The sequence below is a fragment of the Saccostrea cucullata genome, unplaced genomic scaffold (genome assembly GCF_032062105.1).
Source record: "Saccostrea cucullata isolate Sc308-1 unplaced genomic scaffold, CSIRO_AGI_Scuc_v1 ctg164, whole genome shotgun sequence".
Classification (NCBI taxonomy): Eukaryota; Metazoa; Mollusca; class Bivalvia; order Ostreida; family Ostreidae; genus Saccostrea; species Saccostrea cuccullata.
Genome location: NW_026937694.1, coordinates 118,136 through 143,474, shown reverse-complemented (window position 1 = coordinate 143,474; position 25,339 = coordinate 118,136). Strand labels below are relative to the sequence as shown.

The window sequence follows — 25,339 nt, the reverse complement described above, 5'->3', positions numbered from 1 at the left end:
GAGTAAGAATGCTATGCTCTAATAGGAATAAAAATTGATCGAACTACAAGAGTGAATACCAAATCAGAGTTATCCTTCTTGCCATATTAGATGTTTCAAATATAAATAGTTTTTTTTATTGAATGTTTGTATTTTCGACGTTTAAACAATGTTGAATTTTCTTTTACCCATACAAAGAACGGGATTTAATACATAGCTTTCATTCTTTACTTCTAATGTATAATTTCCTTGGTTTTACATAGTACATTTACGAAACTTTAATCTTACATTTACCGAAAATAAATAAATTTAAGACCTAAAGTGTTAAAATTGTCCCCAATTTAAAATCTATACCCTACTTTCTTGTATTTATGAACAAAATAAATTTATATTAAGAGTTGGTATAGCTATAATATAACGTCTTAAGTTTCATGTAACACGAAGGTCAGTTTCAAAGGGTAGATAATTTCTGATACCATTCTCGGAGGCACTTCTGATTTCTTCTTCTTCTGATCAAAATGTCATTTATTTAGAAAATGTAAGAAACAAAATTAAACCAATAAAATATCATATATTAAATGATTTATTACAAATAGTCATAATATATATAAGTAAAATTATATAACGTGGGATTTTCTGTCTCAATTGGAACTTATAAGACCAGTACTAATCAGTAACATTGCCTTTTTATTTCTTACACTTGTATTAATTTAAATAATATTGTCCATGTAGAAATTGATTAGTAAAATATGAATTGGTGAAATATAAGTGAAAGTTTAATTGTATATTTCAAAAATCATCTAAATAATACCAGGCCTGAAAAAATTGCTTATGTGCAACTCCATTACATACATGTAGTATAGATTTTGATTTTTCCAAGTCATGACTACAAAGAGTAATTTAGGCCCAAAATATGCTCTTGGGATCAAAATTTACATGATATTGCATATAAAAGAAATCAAATTTAATCTTCAATATTCTGATTAAAAAACAACTTGGTCATTTTGAGTGCTTTATATAAATTTCCATCCGTGACCATGTATCTACTTGGTAGATCCGACATTGAGGATATACAGTGTTGTTGGTTTTTTAGTGCTTTTTATATCCTTTTTCACAGATCCACCCGTATATCTATCATTTCTTTACTTATATTTTCTGTTCTTATCATTTATTTTTGGTTATGTCTTTCATCACTTGATGCTTTTACTATTTATTTGGTTTACAACCATTGCAAATTAGTGTTAAAAACATTCAGAATTGTTAAGTTCAAATGAAAAACATTTCCGCTTTGAAATGGACAAATAAAAAAAAACTTATATTTATCTTTCATTTTCAAGTGGATACCAAAGTGCTAAACTTTGCAATCTTATGGATGTTTTTTTAAATGATTAAAAGCCCTCTATGAATTTCACTATCAAGTTCTCATGTTGTTATGTTATTCTACTTCTAACTCTAGAGTTACCTGCTCTTTGATCAATATTAAAAGAACTTGAAATAAACAGTGTGAAAAATAACATGAATTAAAATGAAGCTTTTTGCCATTTTATTAGGGCGAAATAAATAGATTGAACACTTCGTCTAAAGGTATTTTGTCCGTATAAACAACTATCAATACTTCATTGAACACATCGTTGAACACATTTCTTGAGGTATAAATGCTTGGTAACTGAAATTGGAAACATACACTGTTAAAGATAACTTAAAACATTAATATTTACACACTAAATTTTCGTCAATGTTCACATATTTTGCATTGAACCAACTCTGAATACTTACAATTATAAGTAGAACATCCTCAAGATGGTGGTAAATACAATACATATAGCTAAAACTTGGTTGTTTCCTGATCGTTGCTTTGAGCTCCAAAATCTAGAACAATAACTCATTCTCATTAATCTTTTTACTTAATTTAGAACTTAAAGCTATTGCAATTATGATACTTTGTTCGCCTCTTTCAAAATTTTCAAATTCAAATCAAATTCATGTCAAAAAAAGTCAGTAACAATCAAAGCAATATGTGCTAACAACTGCGTGACTATCCAGGTAGAAGGTAGGCAAGTAAAAATCTTCAAATCTAGATAACGACTATTTATAATCGGTGTATTTCTTCAAAAATATATTTATAAGAATATTAATAATTTTTAACGTACGATTTATTCTTGACTGATGAACATGTGGTGGTACCTTTAGGTAATTGGTTGCCTACTGTTGAGCTTCTAGCTAATTCGTAACAAGATTGGTCTGAAAAATGAATGTTTATTTTCTCTAAAACAATTCTCAGAAAAGAGAAAAGAATTTTTTTTATAAAATAGAAGTATATGTGACTTAATTAGTAACAATATTGGTCTGAAAAAATAATGTTCATATCCTATAAAACAGTTCCCCTAAAAGAGAAAAGAAACAGCTTTTTATATAAAATAAAAATAAATAGTGACTTAAGTCTGATCTGTACGTCACATACAAGCAAAGCCATTTCATCGATCATCCATTCAAACTGATCATTATAATCAATACATCTTCTTCATAATTTTTCAACTTATTTAATTCAATGATATTTTTCAGTAGAATCTATCAAAAATACAGCGCTCATCTTACCATCAAAAGGATATTTATTACCCGTACACCAAAAGAAAAATACAAAAAAGAAATATGAAGTGGATACAAATGGTTTGAGTAGGATCTAAAAAAAATAAAATTGCACGAAAAAGCATAGCTACTTTCAAGATATCCCATATTATCATTAGATATTTTTAATTTGATGGTGAGCTAAAAATTATTGACATTTCAATTCATCATTACAAATTTTCTTCATATTAAGATTAGACTTAATATTCATATCTGAAAAGTAAGTAACACTTAATACCTCAGGCATGTTTACCACTTGAATTTGAGGTTATTTTTGTTGATGAAAATAAATGTTGGAAATAGAAAGAAATAGTGTAAAACCCGAGCAGAGGAATATTTCACGTAACGAGAATAAAACCTTCTGAAAGATGGATGAAAATTACCAGAAAAAAAGTTTTATTCATATGATAAAATGAAAGTATGACAAAATTCAGCCACAACACGACCCAGTGAAAGTATATATTTGCTAAAGAAGGTCATTACTATTCTACCCTGATATATATTTGCTCTCAAGGTCATAATAACAGCTACATATTTTACAAATTGCTGTCTTTTTAGGAGGTTGTTGAAGTTCTTGTAGCATTAACATATCTGTCAGTGCCCTACCTCGATGTAAAAGAAGTCGTACCCAGAATGTGCTCTTCAGTATCAATGATTAAAAAAAATAAGCATAGATATTGAAAGCTGACGAAGAAATCTTAGAAATACATGCAAACGATATTTTTCACATGTATATCAATAAAATCATAGTTCTTTACTTAAATTATCGAAAAATGGTGTTATTCTAGATCAAATTAATTGGCCTTTTTGTTTATTGTAAGAAATGTAATGCATAGCATAACATGTTAACTTGCAATTACAGTTAGGAGTTATCTGCTGTTTGTTTGAATTTGTCTTCACTTACACTTGTATGCCTCAGTTGAGTTGTAGCTCATTGGGCATGGATTGTGCTTTTGAAGTGAACAATTTGTATCTTCACTTTGTTGAATAAGATTTCCACTCTTGCTATATTCTGCACAATATCCTGCAAAATTGACAATAAGAAACATGCATTGTACAATAATAAATGTGATTTAATAGAACATATTTGCAATGGAGTCAGCTGGAATTCTGAAAGTAGATGATATTTGTATTTAAATGAAAGAATAGTTATATGTACTCTCCTTTCCTAGGAATATAAATATTCTTATTCATTATTGTGTCTTCAATCATTTTTTTTTATTTGGTGAAAATGATGCAGATTGTTTTAAATACTTTAGCAATTCACACAATAGAATAAAAATATTGAAAATATTACATATTATCCTGTTATATTACTCTTAATATGTTAGCAGCATATGTCTTTATCAAGTTCTTAGATTATTTATAACTGTAGTATCTTTGATATCAAAAAAATGTTTATGAATTTAAAATACCCCAGTGAATTATCTTCCAATAGGCACAGACTTCAAAGACTCCTTTGTGATTTGGACCAATCACACAATGATACACAAGGTTTTCAGGGTCTCTACATTGTCCAGAAAATGCTGTGCAGTTTTTTTTCAATGCTGCTTCTTTGAATTCCTTCTCATTTTTGGGGCAGGATAAAACAGCTTGGACTGTATTTTCTGAGACAAGACAAGAGAAGCTAGTAAAGTCTGAGGCCTGAAATTAGATATTTAACAAATTTAGTGTAAAGCAAGGAAATTTCAAATATCTATATAAGGTTAAGTAACCATCCTCTAGCACATGTTCAAAAAGAAAATTAATGTTCTGTTAACAATTGTACAATGATTTATAAATGTTGTCTTTAAAAATCATCTCTATTTATATTGAATGTTTTTTTTTTAAATATTGAAAATAAAGTTACCAAGGAAACTTGCTGTACTTATGTGTTTGATAAATACGAATGTACACTATAATTTAACTTAAAATATTCTTTAATTTGCATTACTTGTATTAATTGAAGTGTTCATGAAACATGAAGTGCACCACTTATATTTCTACAGGTTATGTATTTTAATAAGATAATTCGGATGTAAGAATTACCTGCACCAGAACAAAATGCACATACAGTAACCCCGTCAAGCTTGCTGTAGCTAAGACCATGCTGTATGTTTGCAAAATATGCATATCAAACAAACAAATGTGCTTCCTGATATAAATTTTATAAGGCCCTATTTTGATTCCGATAATGGGTGATTTTGATCAATTAAATAGATAATGAACAGTATACAAGCTTATAAGTCCAAAAAACATACATGTACATATATCATATACATGTATGTATCACAACAACTTGCAATCAAATATGTAAACAAGTAAAAAAAAGATGGCTGCCAATTCTATAAATTCTTTCAACTACCGCTAGGGGGTCGATGTTAGGAACGGTAATTCACTGTCGCAACATGCAGGTTCAAGGCATCTAATTTTATTTAAGCAAATGGATTTTCTCGCTTTTAGTAGAATCCAGTGGTTTTAAAATTTTGCACTTGTATCAAATTTATTTACCATGTAGTGGGAAACACTGTTAAATAACATATAAATAAAAAGTTTTATTAAACTAAAAAAAATTCATATTTTCATACTTTCTTCACTCATTTTTTCCATTAAGTGAAAATATTGTATATTGTTTTAAGTATTTTAGCAAGTCACAACAATAGAATAATACCAAAAAATATTTCATATTATCCTGCCATATTAATCATCGTATGTTACAGGAATATTGTCTTTATCAAAATCTTTATCAAATGCTTATATTGTTTAATTGTAGGATCTGTGTAAATAAAAGTTTTACTAATATTATTGCCTTGTCATCTTTTATTCTCATTTTATCCTGGTCGATATTTTCCTTATTTTCTTTAAAGAAATTTCTCAAAGTCAAATTTATTTAATTCGTTGATGCCTCTTTTAACAAACGTTTTTCAAAATTCCATACTTACATGTACCTTAAAAAGGTAACAGGTAAATTTATACTATTTCCAACATGATAAAGAATATCCAAAATTTTTCAAGAAGGAACCAGGTTCCTGGCATTTGGAAATTTTCCAATGTTTGCATTTTAAATCACTTAGATACTACGGAAGTCCATTAGTGCCAACCTGTATATATAAAGGAAAAGCTATATATAAAATCAAACCTCCCGGTCCAATGTTCTGATTGCAATCAGTTAATGTGGCTGTTTCAGGATGGTATTCAGCGTGTTGTGTTTTCTTCCTTTTGTGTATCTTAATAATTATGACGATTAAAACTAAAGCAAAAAAACTCTGTTCTTCTTACATTACTGACGTGTTGTCCAGAATTACACCAATGAGTGACTTTTCGGCTTAAAATGTACATTACATAGTACTAAATGTTGGGGTCTTTTTTAATCGAAATATAATTAAGTGCAAAAATACAAGTGTGTTTTATCATGTTTTATAAGTTCTTTAAAGTTAATACTATGTTCTTACATGATGTAGATTTTCAAATCGATTTAATTTATGATGTGGGACAAAAATCCGCAGTTTATGTACATGCAAGTGTGCATGTACTAACTCGTTTCTTTTTATTTATCAACAAATACTTTTTTTGACACCAAATAGACCCTTAAATTATTATATATACGGTAATAGTACATGTCGCTTTCTTCCCTCACATTCAAATGAAGTGCGTACCTTCATCTCTCCCCTCTCTCCCATTCCGATTCCGACTTTTTTTTTCTTTTTTACAATCAATGGGCATTCTAGTAAATTATTTTTATAATGAATTCATATAAATTTGAATTAGGGCATTTAAAAAGTTCTTGCTAAGACTCCACGTTTAACATTATATTTTCATATATTCTCGGTTGTGAAACCAAAGTTACATGTAGTAAGTTTGGTAAAACAAAAAATCCCAAAAAGCAAAGGTAGTGTGTAAAAAAAAAACGAAGTTGATCAAAATACTTCTAAAGCCAATAAAACACAGAAAATACACAACATATGTTGCATTTAGAGATATAATCTAAAGTTAAAACTTATCTGTACCTATCTAGATAAGTTTTAACCTTAGATTTAAACTTTTAAGGTAACACAAATACTTAATTATTAATGCATTTAAATGATTTAATTAAATGCTCTTCTTCTTAATTAAGTGAATTATTTTAAGTAATGTTACAATTACAGTTCATTGATATATGCATGTACAAACAAATAAACACTATAAAATAGCAACATTTTTTCCGATTCTGGGAAAGTTCTGCGTACTGTATAACTGATTTCCCCCTGCCAGGAATTAATCCGTATATAATCTTGATGGACAGCTGAGCGTTACAGGTAATGCAGTGGAAAACTTTCTCTTTATATATATATCGCATTTCTCCTTATATATATCGAGGTTTTGTTTATATATATCATATTTCCTTTATATTTATCGAGGTTTCGTTTATATCCAGGTTTTGTTTATATATATATTGTATTTCCTTTATATATCGAGGTTTGCTCTTATATATTGCATTTCCATTATATATAGAAGTTGGCACTAATGGGCTTCCGTAAGATACAAATCGATCAGGTAATGTTTTTCAAGGTATATATACATAAATAATTCAATAGAGTGTGCACTCAATTTGACATTTAAAATACAGTACAAATACTCGGATCAATTTACCTGTTCTCTATTGTTCGTTTGCTTAACTTTATATGTATACCAATATGCTATACCCATGAACAATATAGTGAACTTTAGAATATGTCTATCATGTTTTAAAGTCTGTGTCGCCCGACACAAAACCAGATGTGCTGACCAAATCTTTACACCGACAAGAAAAGAAAAGACGCATTTACTAAAAAGATGTACTTACACTGTACATACATATCTTGTGTAAAATATCTGTGTCTTATCTTTAATTTGCATCGTTTTGCATAACGGGTATACCGTAAATCTGGAATTTTTTACGTCGATTTGTTTTTGCGAATTTGGGTAAAAAAGCTGTTGATTAATTTTTACGGTTCAAATTTTTGCGAATTGTCACTGGTGCTAAAAATAAAAATCACTGAAGATTTTCATATCAGGATATGTTTCAAATAATATGCCTAGTTAGAATACCACCAATATACTCGGAACGTGGCAAGATATTGCAAAATCGCTCCTAAACAATTTTGATAAAAATACAAAAGGATTTGCATTAAAAATAATTTCTTAATCAATTATAACAAACATTTTAGAGGTTGTGTATGCCTTTTAACCTGAAGTATAATCCAAATGAAGAAAAAATACCGGTATAACTAATTTTCTCAATGTTTGGTTTTTTCTCACCTAAAATTTACACGCCGTGTTTACATTTGGAACTTTCTAGTCAATGCACTGAGTTTGAGTTATCGCCCGTGTTGATACACAGTTAGATAAAAAGACAGTTCTCTCTTTATTGGCAAATTAATTGATGAAAATAATTTTAAACGGGCATACTGCCTAAGTGCTTGTCAAATCATCGGACGATATTGCATATAATGAGGGCAATTTACACGCACGGGAAATTAACTTGTAGTTATATAGTAGATTAGTGTAAACAGGTTTCTTTTAAAAATGACCAGTGCTTTCCGACGCCTATTCACTGAGTTAAAATACGACACAAGTTCTCAGAAAAAAATTCTTCACATGTTGATTTATTTTTAAGAAAAATATTTTTACGAATGCAATGTACACGCAAATTTGCTAAAAATTTATCTACAGTAAAAATTTCCAGATTTACGGTATGCGTTTGAATGCCGCATTGAATGTTTGTTCTCATAGTTTTTTTTATATGTATCTCGATTTTCACCTCCAATTACGATTGTTTATCAATAGACCAGTTTCTGTTCTGCCTTTTTATTGACCCTGAGTTTTAAGACTGAGAATTGAATCCACGACTTTCCTTACCCAGAAAGCTTTCTTCCAACATACGAGGTCTGGTCCCAAAACTCGTGGATTTTATTTCATATTTAACACGTATCTTTTCATCATAATCAGTGGAAGTAATTAAAAATTAAAGATACCGGGTACAATGTATATATACACTTGTACCTTCATAACTGTACCTCCCCCAAAAAATTGACAGACCGCGAGCTACATTACCACCCATTGTAAGAACTGCACATTTATTATATTGATATAAAGAGAAGATAGAAAGATAAAAAGCTTTATAGACATCCGAAAAAGGCTTATAAATGTGAATAATTAAAAAAATGGATTTAATTTTTAAAGAAGTATTTAATTACCCATCTTAAAGTTCTTAAATTATTCGATTGTCATTCAATATACACTAATCTTCCAATTGAAACTTTTAATGACTGTAAAATCAATATTTAAAAAAATTGTATATGCATTTTGTAGCAACTATACCAAGAGGCACAGGGACCACATCGCCAGCCTAAGCAACAGGCTATGTAAAACCTAGAAGAGATTAGGGTAAGGTGGGTATTTTAACAAACTTTAATTCATACTTTCTAAGAATACTTTTAAATAAATATGATACATAATGGCTTTACTGTTATAAGATGAAAGATTTTATTAAAATAGCCTTCATATTCTTTGTAATCATATCAAATTATAATCCACTTTTATGGCTCCTCTATTCCCCTGAGTGGTCAAGATTTGAAAAAAAAATGTTCTTGGGAAGATTTCTAAAAGATTTTTCCTATGTATTCCTAATTTAAACCCAATTGTGCCCCCCCCCCCCCCAACACCTGAGAGTCAGACTTACACAAACTTGTATCTACACTACAAGAGGATGTTTCCATTTACCTTTGACCAATTATGGCTTTGCTTTCTTGAGAAGAAGATTTTTATGGCCCCATCCTACCCGTGGGGGTCATGAATCAAAAAAAATTTGAATCTACTTCACAAGAGGTTGCTTACATATGAGTTACATCTTTCCTGACCCAATGGTTCTTGAGATGGAGGATTTTAAAGATATTCCCTTGTATTCCTATGTTAAATTTCAATTTCCCATTGTGGCCCAATCCTACCACCGGGGGTCATGATTTGAAAAAAAATAATCTACTCTACCAGTAATTCCTTCCACATGAGTTTCATTTTTCATGGCTCCTTGGTTCTCGAGAAGAAGATTTTTAAAGATTTTCCCCAAGTATTCCTTTGTTCAACTTTGATCCCCCATTAGGGCCCCAAAATACCCCCGGGGTCATGATTTAAACAGATAACATTACAGAGGATGATTCCACTTGAGTTACATTTTTCATGGCCCAGTGGTTCTTTTGAAGAAGATTTTTAAAGATTTTCCCTCTGTATTTCTACATTAAACTTAGACACCTCATTATGGCCCCATCCTACCCCAGTGGTCAAGATTTAAACAAACTTGAATGTACACTATCAAAGGATGATTCCATCTGAGTTTAATTTTCCATGGTTAAGTGGTTCTTAGGAAGAAGATTTTTAAAGATTTTCTTTCTGTATTTCTTTGTAAACTTAGAAAAAATTAGACATATAATTGTGACATACTATGATTTGCTATTTTTTTTCTCAAAGTTTATAAACATATGTACACATATAAGCATGTGAAAATACTTAATACTGGCCCCTCCCAATCACAAGGCACTATTTTTAGTATTAATATTTTTTCAACCACTTTCTCCTGTTTAACATCTCTGTATATAAAGCTTTCACAGTGAAGATTCACTACATTTACAACATGCTATACATGTATATATTTTCGATTTGATTTGAAATGAAACATGATAAGTAGCACACACGGGTGTGAAAGGTCGTCATGGGATGCTCACTCCTCTATGGCGACTGATCCAGTCTCTGATGTTTTAAGGTCCATGTTTCCTCTGCTCCTAATTTGTATTATAAAATACCGGGTAGATTTTTTACCTTAAATACTGTTCGTTATCTCCATATGTTTCATAAAACAATCTATGTATTAAAAAAGACTCAATAATATGCATTTTGATATCATCATTAATGTAAGTATTTTGGTCAATAAATGCAAAAGTACACTTCAATGGGAGACATCAAATATCAACACAAGTTACTGTCATGAGTTCTTTTTGGATTTTGTAGAGTTGAGAAGGAAAAACAATATCAATCAGAAATAACAAATAAGTTTATTAACACAAATAAAAAAAAACAAATTAAATTCAATAACTCTCACTCACGCTCACATACCAGCTCCCACAGCGGAAATGAAAATGGGGGGGGGGGGGTAGAGGCTTTCTTTTTTTCAGTGTCAACTACTTTCAGTACCAACTCTAATACTTTATTTTCGGTACATCACTAAAACTGGGGGGGGGGGGGACCAGGTTTGCTATAGTAGAGGTAAGGTTGGGAAAAAAAGTGGGGGGCAGCCCCCCCCCTGGCCCCCCCCTGTTGCTACGCCCCTGCATGCTACAATGCTGAGTTAATAATTATCAGATTTTAAATCAAAAGGTAAAATTCATCAACTCAATTCAGTCTTTTCAATTAATATTTCGAAAAAGCTCAATTAACTTCAAATAACAATAATATCTTTTAAAATGTAAACGAGTTCTGTTATTTACTACTGAAAGTTACTCAAAGTTCTGGTTCACAAAACAGGTCAGCGACACGTGTCCTAGAAAATGCACCAAGGCGCTTTTGCCATACAGATAACGTCAACGTCACACCAAGTTTCGTGGTCCACAAAATAGTAGTTCCTAACTTGCAGAGCCCCGGGTCTTAGCCTCCCGCTTCGGTTATCCTACCACGCCCTTAACAGTGTCGACCTTGGATAAGACGCAAGTGGCCCTCCATACACACTCGTCAATAAGCCTTAGACCTCCTCAAACGACCATCAGCACGCCCATGCATCAAAAACTCGTCTCCAAGCCCCTTACGCACTGAAAGTAATTTATGATTACAAACACCTAACCTTAAATACAACGGAAACCGGAAATTTATGACTGCAAACCCCCTATACATTATTCGAACACTCTCACCGGCTAGAACCGCACAAACACGCTGCAATAATCCTCCTGGCAGGTTATATGACTACCAGTTAACATTACAGTGCAATATCTCACTGAAAATATTCGCCATTTGTATAAGTCATGCCAGGGAAAATGCAAACGTAGCACACCTCAGGCTGGTCACGCTACCGGACACCAAACTAGATCTGACCACCCCGACAAAACTGGTCCCTTTATATACTCGTGGCAAAACAGACTCAAATGTATGGAACCCCATTCGAACAAAATTAAGATAAAACATACAACAAAAAATCAACTTCTTTACAGTTACTTAAAGCAATGAAAGTTTCATCAATCAAGAATATATAGGGCAACTTGGATTATTAATGAATGCGACATATAACTTGCCTTCATTTTGTTAACATTCTGTGTTTAGAGACTTTTGTTGTTTATCTTTATACTCTTCGTCTGACATTAGTTTGAAAAAAACCTCCTGTAATAAATTAAATGGAACAAATCAATCAAATCGTATAGAGCATGTGATAAAGATAAAATATTCTTTGCTGAAATCGAAATAAAAAAGATTTTTTTAAGAACAATTGTCCCCTGCATTTGATGTCTTTGTTGGTGAGATGTCATAATCCATGAATATTGTGTCAAATATGAATGTCATATCAAAATTATGTCATTCAGAAGTTATTATCAAATGTAGATGAATTATCAAATTAGGTCAATCGTGAAGTTTTAGGTCAAAGGGTCAAAAATCAGAGCATGACTGGGGATACCTAGTCACAGGTAGGCCTGCAGTGCACAGTTCAAATATGAAAGCTCTGTCTTTTTTCAATCAGAAGTTTTAAGAAAAATTATCATATTTGAAAATTAGGTCAAACTTCAAGATCTAGGTTGGTTGGTTTTATTTTGTTTAACGTCCCTCTCAAGAATTTTTCACTCATATGGAGATGCCACCACTTGCCGGTGGAGAGCAGCTGCAAATCCTATACTCGGCACTAAAGGCCATTGAGCAGGCAGGGATCTTTATCGTGCCAACACCTACTGCGACAAGGGACCTCAATTTATACGGTCTCGCCCGAAAGACCGATCTCCACGTCCAACAGTTGGACTCAAACTTGCGACAAAAGGATTGAATCCTTACTTTGCGACTCTGGAGCACATGCTCTAACCACTGCACCACGCGAGCGACTCAAGATCTAGGAGTAAAGAATCATAGTGTATTTATAAAGGTCTTGTCACAGGCAATACACCGTTTTAATATGAACGCCCTATCTCTTAAAATTCAAAAATCATTACAAATGTCAAAGTTTTTGAGAAGTAGGTTAAACTTCAAGGTCAAGGTCAGGAGGTGAAAAATAACCATTTTTTTCTTATAACAAAGACCTTGTCACAGGTAATTCACTTGCTTAATACAAGTATGAAATAACTATCTCTTCTCATTGAAAAGTACAGCAAAATCAAGGTGATTCTTAATTTTTTTTAAGGCCAAATCTCTCATTGAGGACAAATAAATTGTACATTATCTTAGCGATACTCTTTTGTATCAAATATTATTGCTGATTTATACATTTGTCGTTAACAAGAAACCTCCAAAAACATGATTGCAAAAGCTCAAACTTACCAACTGGTACATGAAAGGAAAATTAATTCAAGTGAATTCCATGAAAGGAAAGCTGTTCTTAAATATCACATTGGAAAATACATTTGGAGACGTCGTGCGGATAAGAGGCATCTGGACACCAAATACTCCATGAATTGCAGTAAACGCGTTTAGCCTTCATTAGATAATATTGTAACAATGACGTACTCTATACTTTTCGTTATCCTTTCAAGAATATATTATTATATTTTTATGTTCCCCAAACGAAGTTGGGGAACATATTGTTTTTACTCTGTTTCTTATTATTATTAAGGTCTTCCGTTTCCAACGGAAGACCTTATTGTTTTCGTTCGGTTTCTTTTTCTCTATTATTAAGGTCTTCCGTTTCCAACGGAAGACCTTATTGTTTTCGTTCGGTTTCTTTTTCTCTATTATTAAGGTCTTCCGTCTTCACGGAAGACCTTATAGTGATTCTACTGTTTCTTATTATTATTATTATTATTCTTTTTTTGACAAAATTTTGTGGACGGGATTTCTCGAAAACTATTCAGCGGTTTTCAATGAAACTTTCACAAAAAATGCGTCATTATATGAAGTTGTGCAGTCTATAATTTTTTTTGGAAATGTCGCTTTCGGTGCCAAGTTATGGACAATTTTCTGATTTTAAAATGCGATTTTGTCGCGCACTTTTATCGAAAATGGCTAAAGATATGAACTGGAGACTTATTGGAGACGATAGCTCATGAATTTCTGGTTTGCAGAATTACCTTTTTGTGCGTCGTCAATACTTCCGGTCGTTACGAGATGCAAATTTAAAAACTCGTATTTTTCTAACTTTTTTGTTTTTAAATATTTTTCATTTATATTTAGTTTGCTAATAGAAATCTTTCTTATAATGTTCACTATATAATTTGTTTGAATATTGATAAATCTAAACTTAAGATATTAGCATTTAAAAAGCTGAAGCGAGTCCAAGATGGCGGCTGTCCATGTCAACTCCGACATTTCGCAATAGGGGTTTTCGGAGTCAGCCGAGCGTTTGCTTGAACGAAAGTAACACAAGTAAAAATGAAATGTAAAGGAATACTTGGATTGTCACGTCGTAGTTACATTGCAATTCTGTGTCAAACTATGTTCTTCTTAAACGTCATCTATAATTACATTTGGCTGGTTCTCAAAGTAGAAAAAGAAAGACTAAATGTGCAAATGAAATTCGATACCTAATACCTTCTGATTTGCAACACGTGAAAACAGATCTTAAATCATAGTTATAAGTAATAGTTTTTCTAGAAACAATGTCAATGAATATAGTAAGTATAGAAATTACAAACTGTTTTTACAATGCACACTTGTGTCATATTAAAAAAAATAGAAAAGACAAAATAAGATAACAGTTTTTTAAAAGATCGATAAATGAAGTTTATATTAACATTCTTGTCTCAAAGATCTGATTCAAGTTATTGAGCATAAATGGTATCCGATTCCTTGATTGTCTTCGGGCAACACATGTTTTTCGGCAAAACATTTCAACCTTTTCATAAAAGCTTAACTAATCTGGATAGTTCATTTTGGGTATAAACAGGAAATTTCAAAAAAGTTTAATTCAAGAACTGTTTCATTGCTTTAGTGTTACTTGCTTATATACAATATGAAATTTGTTAAATGTGTTAAATATACTTTCTTCACCTTGATATTTTATCTATAAGAAAGTTCTTTTTCCTTTCCATTGAAGCTATCACACCTATTTAATGGAACATTCTCAACAAAAGGCGCGACGATTTACTCCAGGCGTTTGACGCAAAATTATGAATAATGATTCGCCTTTCATAATTCTAAGACAGATGTACTGTTGCAGAAATATAATTATACAAATACATTTAGAGCTGTGGTCCCAATAGCGTCATAGTAAGCGCATTAGATTTTCACGCTGGCGATTCGGGTTTAATCCCCTTTGTTTCCATAAAAAGTTTGATCACTTTTTTCAGCTCGAGTTTGTGTTTTTTTTTGTTTTTTTTCAGAATCAGACGGAAGACCTCTCGTTGCTCGCAACGAGTTTCTTTTCTAGTTATTATTATTATTATTATTATTCTTCCAACCGATTTTGTGCACGCGATTTCTCGGGAACGGCTCGGCCGATTTACATGAAATTTTCATATGTAATAGCTTATCAATCGATCTTGATAGGTTTATGATCGTTTTTATGACGTCACTTCCGGTCGTGAGATATGGGCAATTTTCTGATTTCAAAATGCAATTTTGTCTTGATTTAATAGCAAAAACTGCTTAAGATATGAGCTGAAGGTTAATTGGAGATGATAGTTCATGACTTATAGCGTTGCAGAATCGCCTTTTCGTGCGACGTCAGTACTTCCGGTCGAAACCGGAAGCGAATTTAAGAAACGTATTTTTTCAACTTTTCATTTTTAATATTTTTATTTTAGAATTGAATAGAGACCCTTTTGCAGAAGCCATATATGTAATTTGTTTGAAAATCGAAAAAGCCAATCTCGAGATATTTGCATTTGAAAACGCGAAGCAGCGATCCCAATGGCTAAATGGTTAGCGCGTTGGATTGTCACGCGGGCGACCCGGGTTCGATCCCCCGTGTGACCAAAAAATTTTATCACTTTTTCTGCTCGATTTTTCAATTTTTATTAATTTTAGACCATTTGCAACAACATATTTTCAAATTTTAAATATATCTTACGTAATAAGGGGTCACAAAGGGCCAGAATGCTAAATCTTTGACGCTTTATATCTTAAAAAAGGGGAATATTTTGATAAGCAGTATTGAACAAAAGTTGGTCAGAATAATGTTCTTAACAATATGCATACTTTGAAATTTTTGAAAAATGGTCCCATTAAGGACTTGTAGGGGTGGCCCCTAAATATTTATATGTAGCATATCTCCACAACAAATAGAAATCTCTGAATAAGTGTCGAACAAAAAAGCTTCAAAATCACAAGACCTTTCATTTGATATCAAGAAAAAGGGGCTGACCCCTGAAATCAGGGGCTCAAAGGGGCCAACAGTCTTTTATCTATAACTCTCTATTAATAAATATTTTGTTATACATTACTGAAGCAAATGTATTTATCTTAACGATTGGCAACAATATATGATACAATTTTGATCATATGCTACGTAATTAGGGGTCACAAGGGGCCAGAATGCTAAATCTTTGACGCTTTATATTTCGAAAAGGGAGAATATTTTGATAAGCAATATTGAATAAAAGATGGTCAGAATAATATTCTAAACAATATGCACACTTTGAAATTTTATAAAACGGTCCCATTAAGGACTTAAAGGAGTGGCCCCTAAATATTTATATGTAGCATATTTCCACAACGAATAGAAATCTCTGATAAAGTGTTGAACAAAAAATCTTCAAAATCACAAGACCTTTCATTTGATATCAAGAAAAAGGGGCTGACCCCTGAAATTAGGGGCTCAGAGGGGCCAACAGTCTTTTATCTATAACTCTCTATTGATCAATATTTTGTTATACATTACTGAATCAAAAGTATTTATCTTCACGATTGGCAACAATATATGATACAATTTTGATCATAGGTTACGTAATTAGGGGTCACAAGGGGCCAGAATGTCAAATCTTTGACGCTTTATATTTCGAAAAGGGAGAATATTTTGATAAGCAATATTGAACAAAAGATGGTCAGAATAATATTCTAAACAATATGTACACTTTGAAATTTTGTAAAACGGACCCATTAAGGACTTGCAGGAGTGGCCCCTAAATATTTATATGTAACATATCTCCACAACGAATGAAAATCTCTGAATAAGTGTTGAACAAAAAAGATTCAAAAATACAAGACCTTTCATTTGATATCAAGAAAAAGAGGCTGACCCCTGAAATTAGGGGTTCAGAGGGGCCAACGGTCTTTTATCTTTTTAACTCTTAAATGATCAATACTTTGTGATACATTATAGAAGCAACGGTATTCATCTAAACAATATGCAACAATATCTGATAGAATTTGGATCATATGTTACGTAATTAGGGGTCACAAGGGGCCAGAATACTAAATATTGAACGATTCATATCTTGAAAATGGGGAATATTTTGATAAGCAATATTGAACAAAAGATGGTCAGAATAATATTCTTAATAATATGCACACTTTGAATTTTTGAAAAATGGCCCCATTAAGGACTTGTAGGAGTGGCCCCTAAATATCTATATGAAGCATATCTCCACAACAAAAAGAAATCTCTAAATAGGTGTTGAACAAAACATCTTTGAAATTACAAGACCTTTCATTTGATATCAAGAAAACGGGGCTGACACCTTAAAATAGTGGCTTAAAGGGGCCAAAAGTCTTGAATCAGTACCTATTTTTGATCAATATTTTGTGATACATTACAGAATCAAAGAAATGCATTTTAACAACTAACAACAATATAATATAAAATTTTGGCCATATTTTACGTATTAAGGGGTCGCAATGCGGCCAAAATGCTATTTTTTTTATCAAGCTTTACGTCTTGAAAAGAGGGGGTACTTCTATATGCCATATTGAACAAAAGATGTTCAGAAAATTGTGATAAAAATGAGAAACTTTAAATTCGTTGAAGGAAAACTTAATGTCATTCTCTTTAAACAAATATCTCAGTCAAAATCACATCTCATCTTATCGAGTAATTCAACGGAAGACCTACTCGTTGCTCGCAACGAGATCTCATCTAGTTATTATTATTATTATTCCTGGGAAAATTTTGTCCTTGAGTGATCTTGTAAACTACACATCTGACTAAGGTAAAATGTTTTTAGGGTCAGTAGACATGTTATGTAGATTTGCCGAACAAAGGTCATTTTGCGCGCACGTGCTTGCAAGAGCGCGCACGTGCAACACGTTAAATGGCCAATATAATGTATATTGCCTTAACTTTTCTATTTTTTGATGAAATGCTTTGAAACTCATAATGTAAGGATATATTAGTAGAATAGACAAGACGACATGGTCAAAATAGCAAGATCTCACGCGCATGCACGTGCGCTTTGCTCTGATTGGCTGAAACTAAAGTCTCAATATCTTTCTTGTTTTTTGACGAAATCCTTTGAAATTTTGAACATAGCCATGCATTACGATATCCTACAACATGATATATAGCAGTTATCATGAAAACACGTGTATGCACGTGCGCTGCAATCTGATTGGCTGAAACTTTAAATAGCTATAACTCCCTTGGTTTTCAACCAAACAGGATGGGATTTGGAACATAGATAGATATAATGGACTTCTACAAGAAGGTTTGGTCACAATGCACATGTATGCACGTGCGTGTACGTGCCCTGCAATCTGATTGGCTGAAACTTTAAACAGCTATAACTCCTTTGGTTTTCAACCAAACAGGATGGGATTTGGAGCATAGATATATATAATGGACTTCTACAAGAAGGTATGGTCACCATGCACATGCATACATGTGCGTGTATGTGCGCTGCAATCTGATTGGCTGAAACTTTAAATAGCTATAACTCCCTTGGTTTTCAACCAAACGGGGTGAGATTTAGAACATAAATAGATGTAATGGACTTCTACAAGAAGGTATGGTCATCATGCTCGTGTATGCACGTGCGTGCACGTGAAATCGGTAAAATAAAAAATACACTTGAATGAGCGTTTTTTTTTAAACCTTTGGATTAAATACTTTGATATTTAGCGTATTCAAATATATAGATGATGTGGTCATTACGCACATGCATTTACATGCGCAAGTGTGCAATGATAAAATTTGAATGAACATGGTACACTTTTGGGTAAACGTTGTTAAAGTCTCAAATGCATAGAGTTTGTCTTATTTAATTACGCTTACAGCGAATATGACTATAAAAGAGAGTTGGGGAGCGTTTGGGGAACATCTGTAACGGTCCCCGTTACAATTAGCACTAGTTATTATTTTTCTTCTTCCTGGGAAAATTTTGTCCACGAGTGATCTCGTAAACTACACATCCGACTTAGGTGAAACCTTTTAGGGTTAGTAGGCATGTTATGTAGAGTTGGCAAACAAAGGTCATTTTGCGCGCACGTGCTTGCATGAGCGCGCACGTGCAATAGGTGAAATTACCAATATAATGGATATTGCCGTAACTTTTCTATTTTTTGATGAAATTTTTTGAAACTCATAATGTAAGGATACATTAGTAGTATAGACAAGATAGCATGGTCAAAATAGCAAGATCTCACGCGCATGCACGTGCGCTTCGCTCTGATTGGCTGAAACTAAAGTCTCAATAACTTTCTTGTTTCTTGTCATAATCCTTTGAAATTTTGAACATAGTCCTACATTATGAAGATCTACCGCATGATATATAAGAATTTTCATTAAAGCATGCGCATGTGCGCGTGCTGCAAGCTGATTGGCTGAAGCTTTAAATGGCAATATCTCCTTTGTTTTTTGACGAAATTCTTTGAAATTTTAAATATAGTCATGCATTAGGATATCCTACAAAATGATATAGAAAAAAATCATGAAATCACGCGCATGCACGTGTGCTGCAATCTGATTGGCTGAAATTTTAAATGGCTATAAAAAAAATTTCTCCTTTGTTTTTTGGCGAAATTCTTTGAAATTTAAAATATTGTCATGCATTAGGATATCCTACGAAATGCTATAGAAAAAAATCATGAAATCACGCGCATGCACGTTTGCTGCAATCTGATTGGCTGAAACTTTAAATGGCTATTTCTCCTTTGTTTTTTGACGAAATTCTTTGAAATTTAAAACATAGTCATGCATTAGGATATCCTACAAAATGATATAAAAAAAAATAATGAAATTACGCGCATGCACGTGTGCTGCAATATGATTGGCTGAAAATTTAAATGGCTATAACTCCCTTGTTTTTCAACCAAAAAGGATGGGATTTAGAACATAGATAGATCTAAGGGACTCCTACAGGAAGGTATGATCATCATGCACGTGCACGCACGTGCGTGCATTTGAAACGAGTATATTTAAAAATACCTATGAATGAGTGCTTTTTATTACTTTTGGACTGAATGCTTTAATATATAGTATATTAAAATATATAAATAGTGTAGACAAGATGATATGGTCATAACGCACATGCATTCACATGCGCTTGGGTGCAATGCTAAAAATTGAATAGAATTGGTATCCTTCTGGGAAAACGTTGTTAAAGTCAAAAATGCACAGAGTTTGTCTTATTTAATGAAGCTTCAAGGAATATGGCACCGAAGGGGAGTTGGGGAGCGTTTGGGGAACATCTGTAACGGTTCCCGTTACAATTAGCACTAGTTTATATGTCATTTACATTTTGTTTAGATGTCATATTATAAAACTTTAAGAAAAATAAAACCTTAATGAAAAGTTTATCCCTATGAGACCTGAAGGAAGTTTTTAAACAAAAAAAGCTTTATAACTACACCATTCGGTTTTTCTATTTCAATATGCTCTTAATAAAATAGTTTACCGTATACATTTGATATAAATAGATTATACATGTACTTGTGTAGGGTAACCGTTAGTACATGTACATTTTTAGAGGGAAAGGTAAATTTTATTCTTGATAAAAATTTTTTTTTTCTGAGAATTCTTTTACGTTGGTAAGGAAAAGGGTAGAGTTTTTCCGTTGTTTCAAATGTTGCAACAAGGATATTTTTGGTTATATCGATATGTGAATATATACTGATAATTATAGTATTTACTATTGGGGAAAACAAATGTCCTCGTATATGTAGTAACAGGTGGGCAACCATTTGAAATGTTGCACACGTTTACGTCACAATGACATATCTCTTGACATCCGTCTCCATAGTAACCAGGGGGACATTTTTCACTGCAGTTGTTCCCGATATAGCCCGGCGAGCATTCTGAAATACAGTTTTTTAGTTATTAAGAGATAATATAATAATCTTTATACTATGTTTGTCAGCGGTTAATATCATATACTGTACGTGTATTTTTATTATTGGCTAAGAAATGCATGCCTATTAGCGCTGAGGAAACAGGTGTTTAAAATAATTCGTTTAGCCATACATCTTTTAAGATATATACCTGTCATCACTGAGACTTACTTTCACAATCTTGTATCTCATTATTCCATTTGTAATCTGCACAGCAGTTTTTAAAGCCTCTATTTTAAAATACAAATAACATATCGTAAACATGATTAAATAATTCAAATTGAAATATACACGTCAGATATTTTCCATGAATAAGATAAAAAGAACAGTCTATAAAACACGAAATAGCGAGAGAAAAAATCTTCAATTGTCATGTTATTATAGTGGTAATTTCATAGGTGGTGAAAAGTCAAATCTCATCTTGGATTCGAACCCAAGGCCTCTGGCGTACCGTGCCAGCACTCTAACCAACTGAGCTATTGAGACCAGATAAATTGATTGACTTTCACGCACCTGTGAACCCGGCTACATATTCCCCCTCTTCGTAGAAATTCCTTTCCAAATTCTATGAGTTTTTTCGTTGGACGCCTAATGTCACAGATGGTGAAAAGCCAAGTCTCAACCGAAACGCGAACTCAGAGCCTCTGGCGTACTGTGTTAGCCCTCTAACCAAAGGAGATATTGAGACCCAATACATTGACTGATTTTCACGCACCTGTGAACCCTGTGACAAAAAGTGTGGTAGTGTTAGATAAATGGCAACCTACTAACTTGGTCTGGTAGGTTAACCCTTTAGCTTAGCTCAATTGGTAAAGCACAGGACTGGCAAGCCAGAAGCCTCGGGTTCATCCCAAACAGATGCAATAAATTGTCTCAGTTACATTTGGCGCCCAAGTAGGGACCCGGGTGTTCTCTGACTAATTGTCCCTAGAACTTCACCCCACAGGTGTCAACAATACGAAAGAGATGAGCACATATCATCCCCAGGGATGGGATGGGGGAGGGGCAATGTGGTAGTGTTAGATAAACAGCATTCTACTAGCTTGGGCTAGTGGGTTAAACCTTTAGCTAATTTGGTAATGCACTGGACCGCCGAGCCAGAGGCTCAGCAGAGGCAATTAATTGTTTCTATTATAGTAATATGAATAAAATTACTAAGATAGTAAAATCGGGAGTTGCTTTGTTACAAAAAGATTAGAAAAATTCAAGATAATGCATTCAGATACTTACTTTTCACACTTCGGAACATTAGAACAACATATCAGAAGAAAATTGGCAGGTAATAATAACAGGAAATATGCAGATTTGTCCTCGAAGGAAAAATATATTTGAGCTGTTTTTGTGTGAAACATCTCTTTCTCCTAAAATTTTAAATACTAAATTGTAAAGGAAGTTTTCAAGAATATGATCAAATCAACAATAGATGTATAAATACCATTAAGTTCTATTATCAAGGAAGTATTTTATCAGATTGTTTCTATTCCCTGTTTTAAAATCTTTTTTATACATTTGTAATTCTTATTATTATATAAATCAGTAGGTCCAACCAATTGTCTTTGCGATCCTTCTCAAAGACATATTTAATTAAAGAATTTAAAAAGATTAATTTCAAATTTCTTACAAAGTACTGTCTCGTCCGACTTTCTAAAAAAAATAGTCATTAGTATACACACTTAAAAAACGTCCCCACTTATATATACAAAATAGGAAATTTATTTATTTAAGTATCATAAGAGGGAAACACAATCAGGAATGTATAATATTGTGATGTCTATTTATATGAATATGAATTTAGATATGTTTGATATTTTCAAAAACAAGTATCGTGAGAAAGATGATATCGTATTGTTTTATCGTTTTGCAGTTAACGGAACTGTACAGGTCTTGTCTTCTGTCCTTAAGTCGATGTGTACTTGAGATTGAGAAGTGCCAGATACAAATCCTCTATTTAGGCAAAAACTTTCTAAATAATAATATTTACTTTTTTACTGCAACAACTTCACAATAGGACTGCTGGGTTGATATTTAAAGAGAAACTGCACACAGAGAAAAGTGGCTCGCAAGATTTTCATGCGATTGCGTTTTCGCATGAATTTCGTGCGAAAATCATATGAAAACCATGCGAAAAGTTCCACATGCGAATTTCATGCAACTGTCCTCATACAAAATTTATGCAAAATTCATGCGATTTTCATGTGACTAAAATTCAGCATGATATTTATGCAAATTCCAATTTATCCGTTTTTCATGTAAAAATCGTGCGAAATTCGCATAAATATTGTGAGATATTCATATATGAAGAAAAAAAAAGCAATGAACAAGGAAATTGAACATTTCAACATTTATTTAGGTTTTTCTGCCACACTGAGTGATAAAAATTGCCAGTCTCTGACATAATATTGCTTGGATGTTCCTAGGTAATCCATTGACTTTATTGATCGCTGTGTTTAAATTCAGTTTTTCAGTACGTCTTTCTTTCAGTCTTGTGTCCTGACAAGTGTTTCCTACATATAAATCTTAGTTATTATAAAATACTATAACCCATACTAATATTCCAATTGTTTAGGTTAATTGGACCACTTTCTAAATAAGGATGACATTAAATACAAGAAATTCAATGATATCACTTTAAAAGTCCATGTTTTGGCAACTTGAATTACTGAGTATGTTAAATAGTACTATATGTTTAGAGCGAAACAGAAGGCCGTGTGTTTAGCACATTCATCACTGCATTATAGACTTTAAAGGGATGTGTCAGACTCCACAGAGTGTGTTACTGACCTAGCTATTCTATATATCAGGCTGCTATTGAAATGAGATAAAATGTTTCATATTAATTGTGATATTCCAAATGACAATAAAAATGTTATTGATGAATTTTTAATAAATTACATACAACAGTAAATTACTGAAAAGATAGATTTTTTTTAAAAATCTACGTAGAATAATTAGAATACCTCAATTGTGAATAAATCAAATGCAATATATAGTAACATTTTTTTTGCATGGACCTCAGCTTAATCCCCTAGAAGATTGAACCTTTTGTTGGACCTACGTCTAAATTATTTTGTGGGATAAACTTGGTCTACAACATGTTGAGCACAGTTCCTTTTTCGGGGAAGTATTACTATAAAGGAAACTATTACTCTTTTCAGTAATAAAAACATTACTGCAATCGGTTATTTTTGCCAAATTAATTTAATAATGCCTTAAATCCATTTAATAAAAAAAAGTACATAAAAATACGACGCTATGTGTTTAGTCATTATTAAACAAACCTCGCTGACTGAAAAATGTGGTCCTTCAGTGCTGCAGACAAGAGGAAGATGAACTTTAATTATTTTCCGTATTGGTGAATGGTACTAAAAGTATGGAATTTGATAAGGACATTCAATCTAAAACCATTTTGAAAGAATATCGTTTGAAATTTAATATTTCAAATAATTATTTTCATATGTTAAAGAAGCAATGGTATTTAAAATTATTTTTACAATGTCATTTAAAGAAATAGTATAAATTATATTACAACGAATAATCTCATGAACGAGTAAGCAAGTGCTTAATGTATTCAATCTCACAATTTTAACACAGGTAAGCTCCCGTAATAAATATATATCATAGAAATATTTCAGCACTCTTTTTCAGCTTTTGCAGCAATAAATGTTGCAGTTTTGAGCATACATACATTTAAGAGACAATAAATATATAGAGGATGTGAGAATATTCTTGCACTTTATCTTTTATTCAAAACAAACATGAGAATAGAGGCTTAACGAGCGAAAATTCCTCAGTGTCAACTACAGCCAATAGGGGCAACCAGGCTTTCTATTATCATTCCTATAGTGTAAGTCAGGTTGGGAAAAAAAGGAGGGGTTGGGAACAGCCTCCCTGCCCCCTCCCCCTATTGCTACGCCCTTGTTTAATAATGTCAATAGCCTTTATAATTCTTCGTAAGATGTCTGTAGTAATTGAATGCCTTGTGTTCTGCTGAGGCGTTAGTGCATGGGAAACTTTTAAGAGATTTTAGGAAGGAATTTTTCAGTTGGATCTGGTACGCTGCAGATTTTGTGAAGGTAGCCTATTGCTGATACATGTGAAGATACTGAAGATGGGGCATAACTTGCTGAGAAAAGGTATCCTATAAAATTGCACAGATCTACCTCTGACACTGGTAATGAGTGTACGAGTATGAGTGCACTGGATGAAGAGCTGTCAACTTCTGTGGTATGGAATTCTAGAACATATTAAAAGCGCGGCTTGAAGAATCTGCTGTGAAGGTGTACTCAGATCTCTAGTAATTGAGAAGAAAGGAATGTTTGTATAGGAGACAGATTCGGGGCAACGTTGGCAGCCTCCCGAAATA

General features: G+C 32.5%; 2 protein-coding genes and 1 long non-coding RNA gene across 6 annotated transcripts in view; all 3 read right to left on the bottom strand.

Moving 5' to 3' along the window:
• Positions 1-1,215: 1,215 nt before the first annotated feature.
• The window catches only part of LOC134248692 (uncharacterized), a 48,609-nt gene continuing 24,485 nt past the window's right edge, over positions 1,216-25,339 (bottom strand). The window contains exon 5 of the long non-coding RNA XR_009988101.1: positions 1,216-1,584. This is a non-coding gene — a long non-coding RNA (uncharacterized LOC134248692). The remainder of the gene's footprint in view (positions 1,585-25,339) is intronic.
• On the bottom strand, positions 1,530-11,958 carry LOC134248684 (uncharacterized). Of its 4 annotated transcripts, none has more exons than XM_062731086.1 (6): positions 11,874-11,958; positions 4,020-4,248; positions 3,509-3,628; positions 2,130-2,220; positions 1,756-1,848; positions 1,530-1,645 (listed from the first exon to the last, which is right to left on the bottom strand). In XM_062731086.1, the coding sequence occupies exons 1-5, from the start codon at positions 11,877-11,879 to the stop codon at positions 1,758-1,760; spliced, it is 537 nt and encodes a 178-aa protein (XP_062587070.1). In that variant the 5' UTR covers positions 11,880-11,958; the 3' UTR covers positions 1,530-1,645; positions 1,756-1,757. The 4 variants fall into 4 exon arrangements, with proteins under 4 accessions (XP_062587070.1, XP_062587071.1, XP_062587068.1 ...); XM_062731087.1 differs by lacking the exon at positions 11,874-11,958 and adding an exon at positions 5,095-5,110; XM_062731084.1 differs by lacking the exon at positions 11,874-11,958 and adding an exon at positions 4,633-4,731.
• LOC134248690 (platelet endothelial aggregation receptor 1-like) lies at positions 11,973-22,371 on the bottom strand. The gene is made up of 4 exons (XM_062731093.1): positions 22,207-22,371; positions 21,148-21,206; positions 20,779-20,943; positions 11,973-12,673 (listed from the first exon to the last, which is right to left on the bottom strand). Exons 1-4 carry the CDS (start codon positions 22,326-22,328, stop codon positions 12,642-12,644), a joined length of 378 nt encoding a protein of 125 aa, XP_062587077.1. The 5' UTR covers positions 22,329-22,371; the 3' UTR covers positions 11,973-12,641.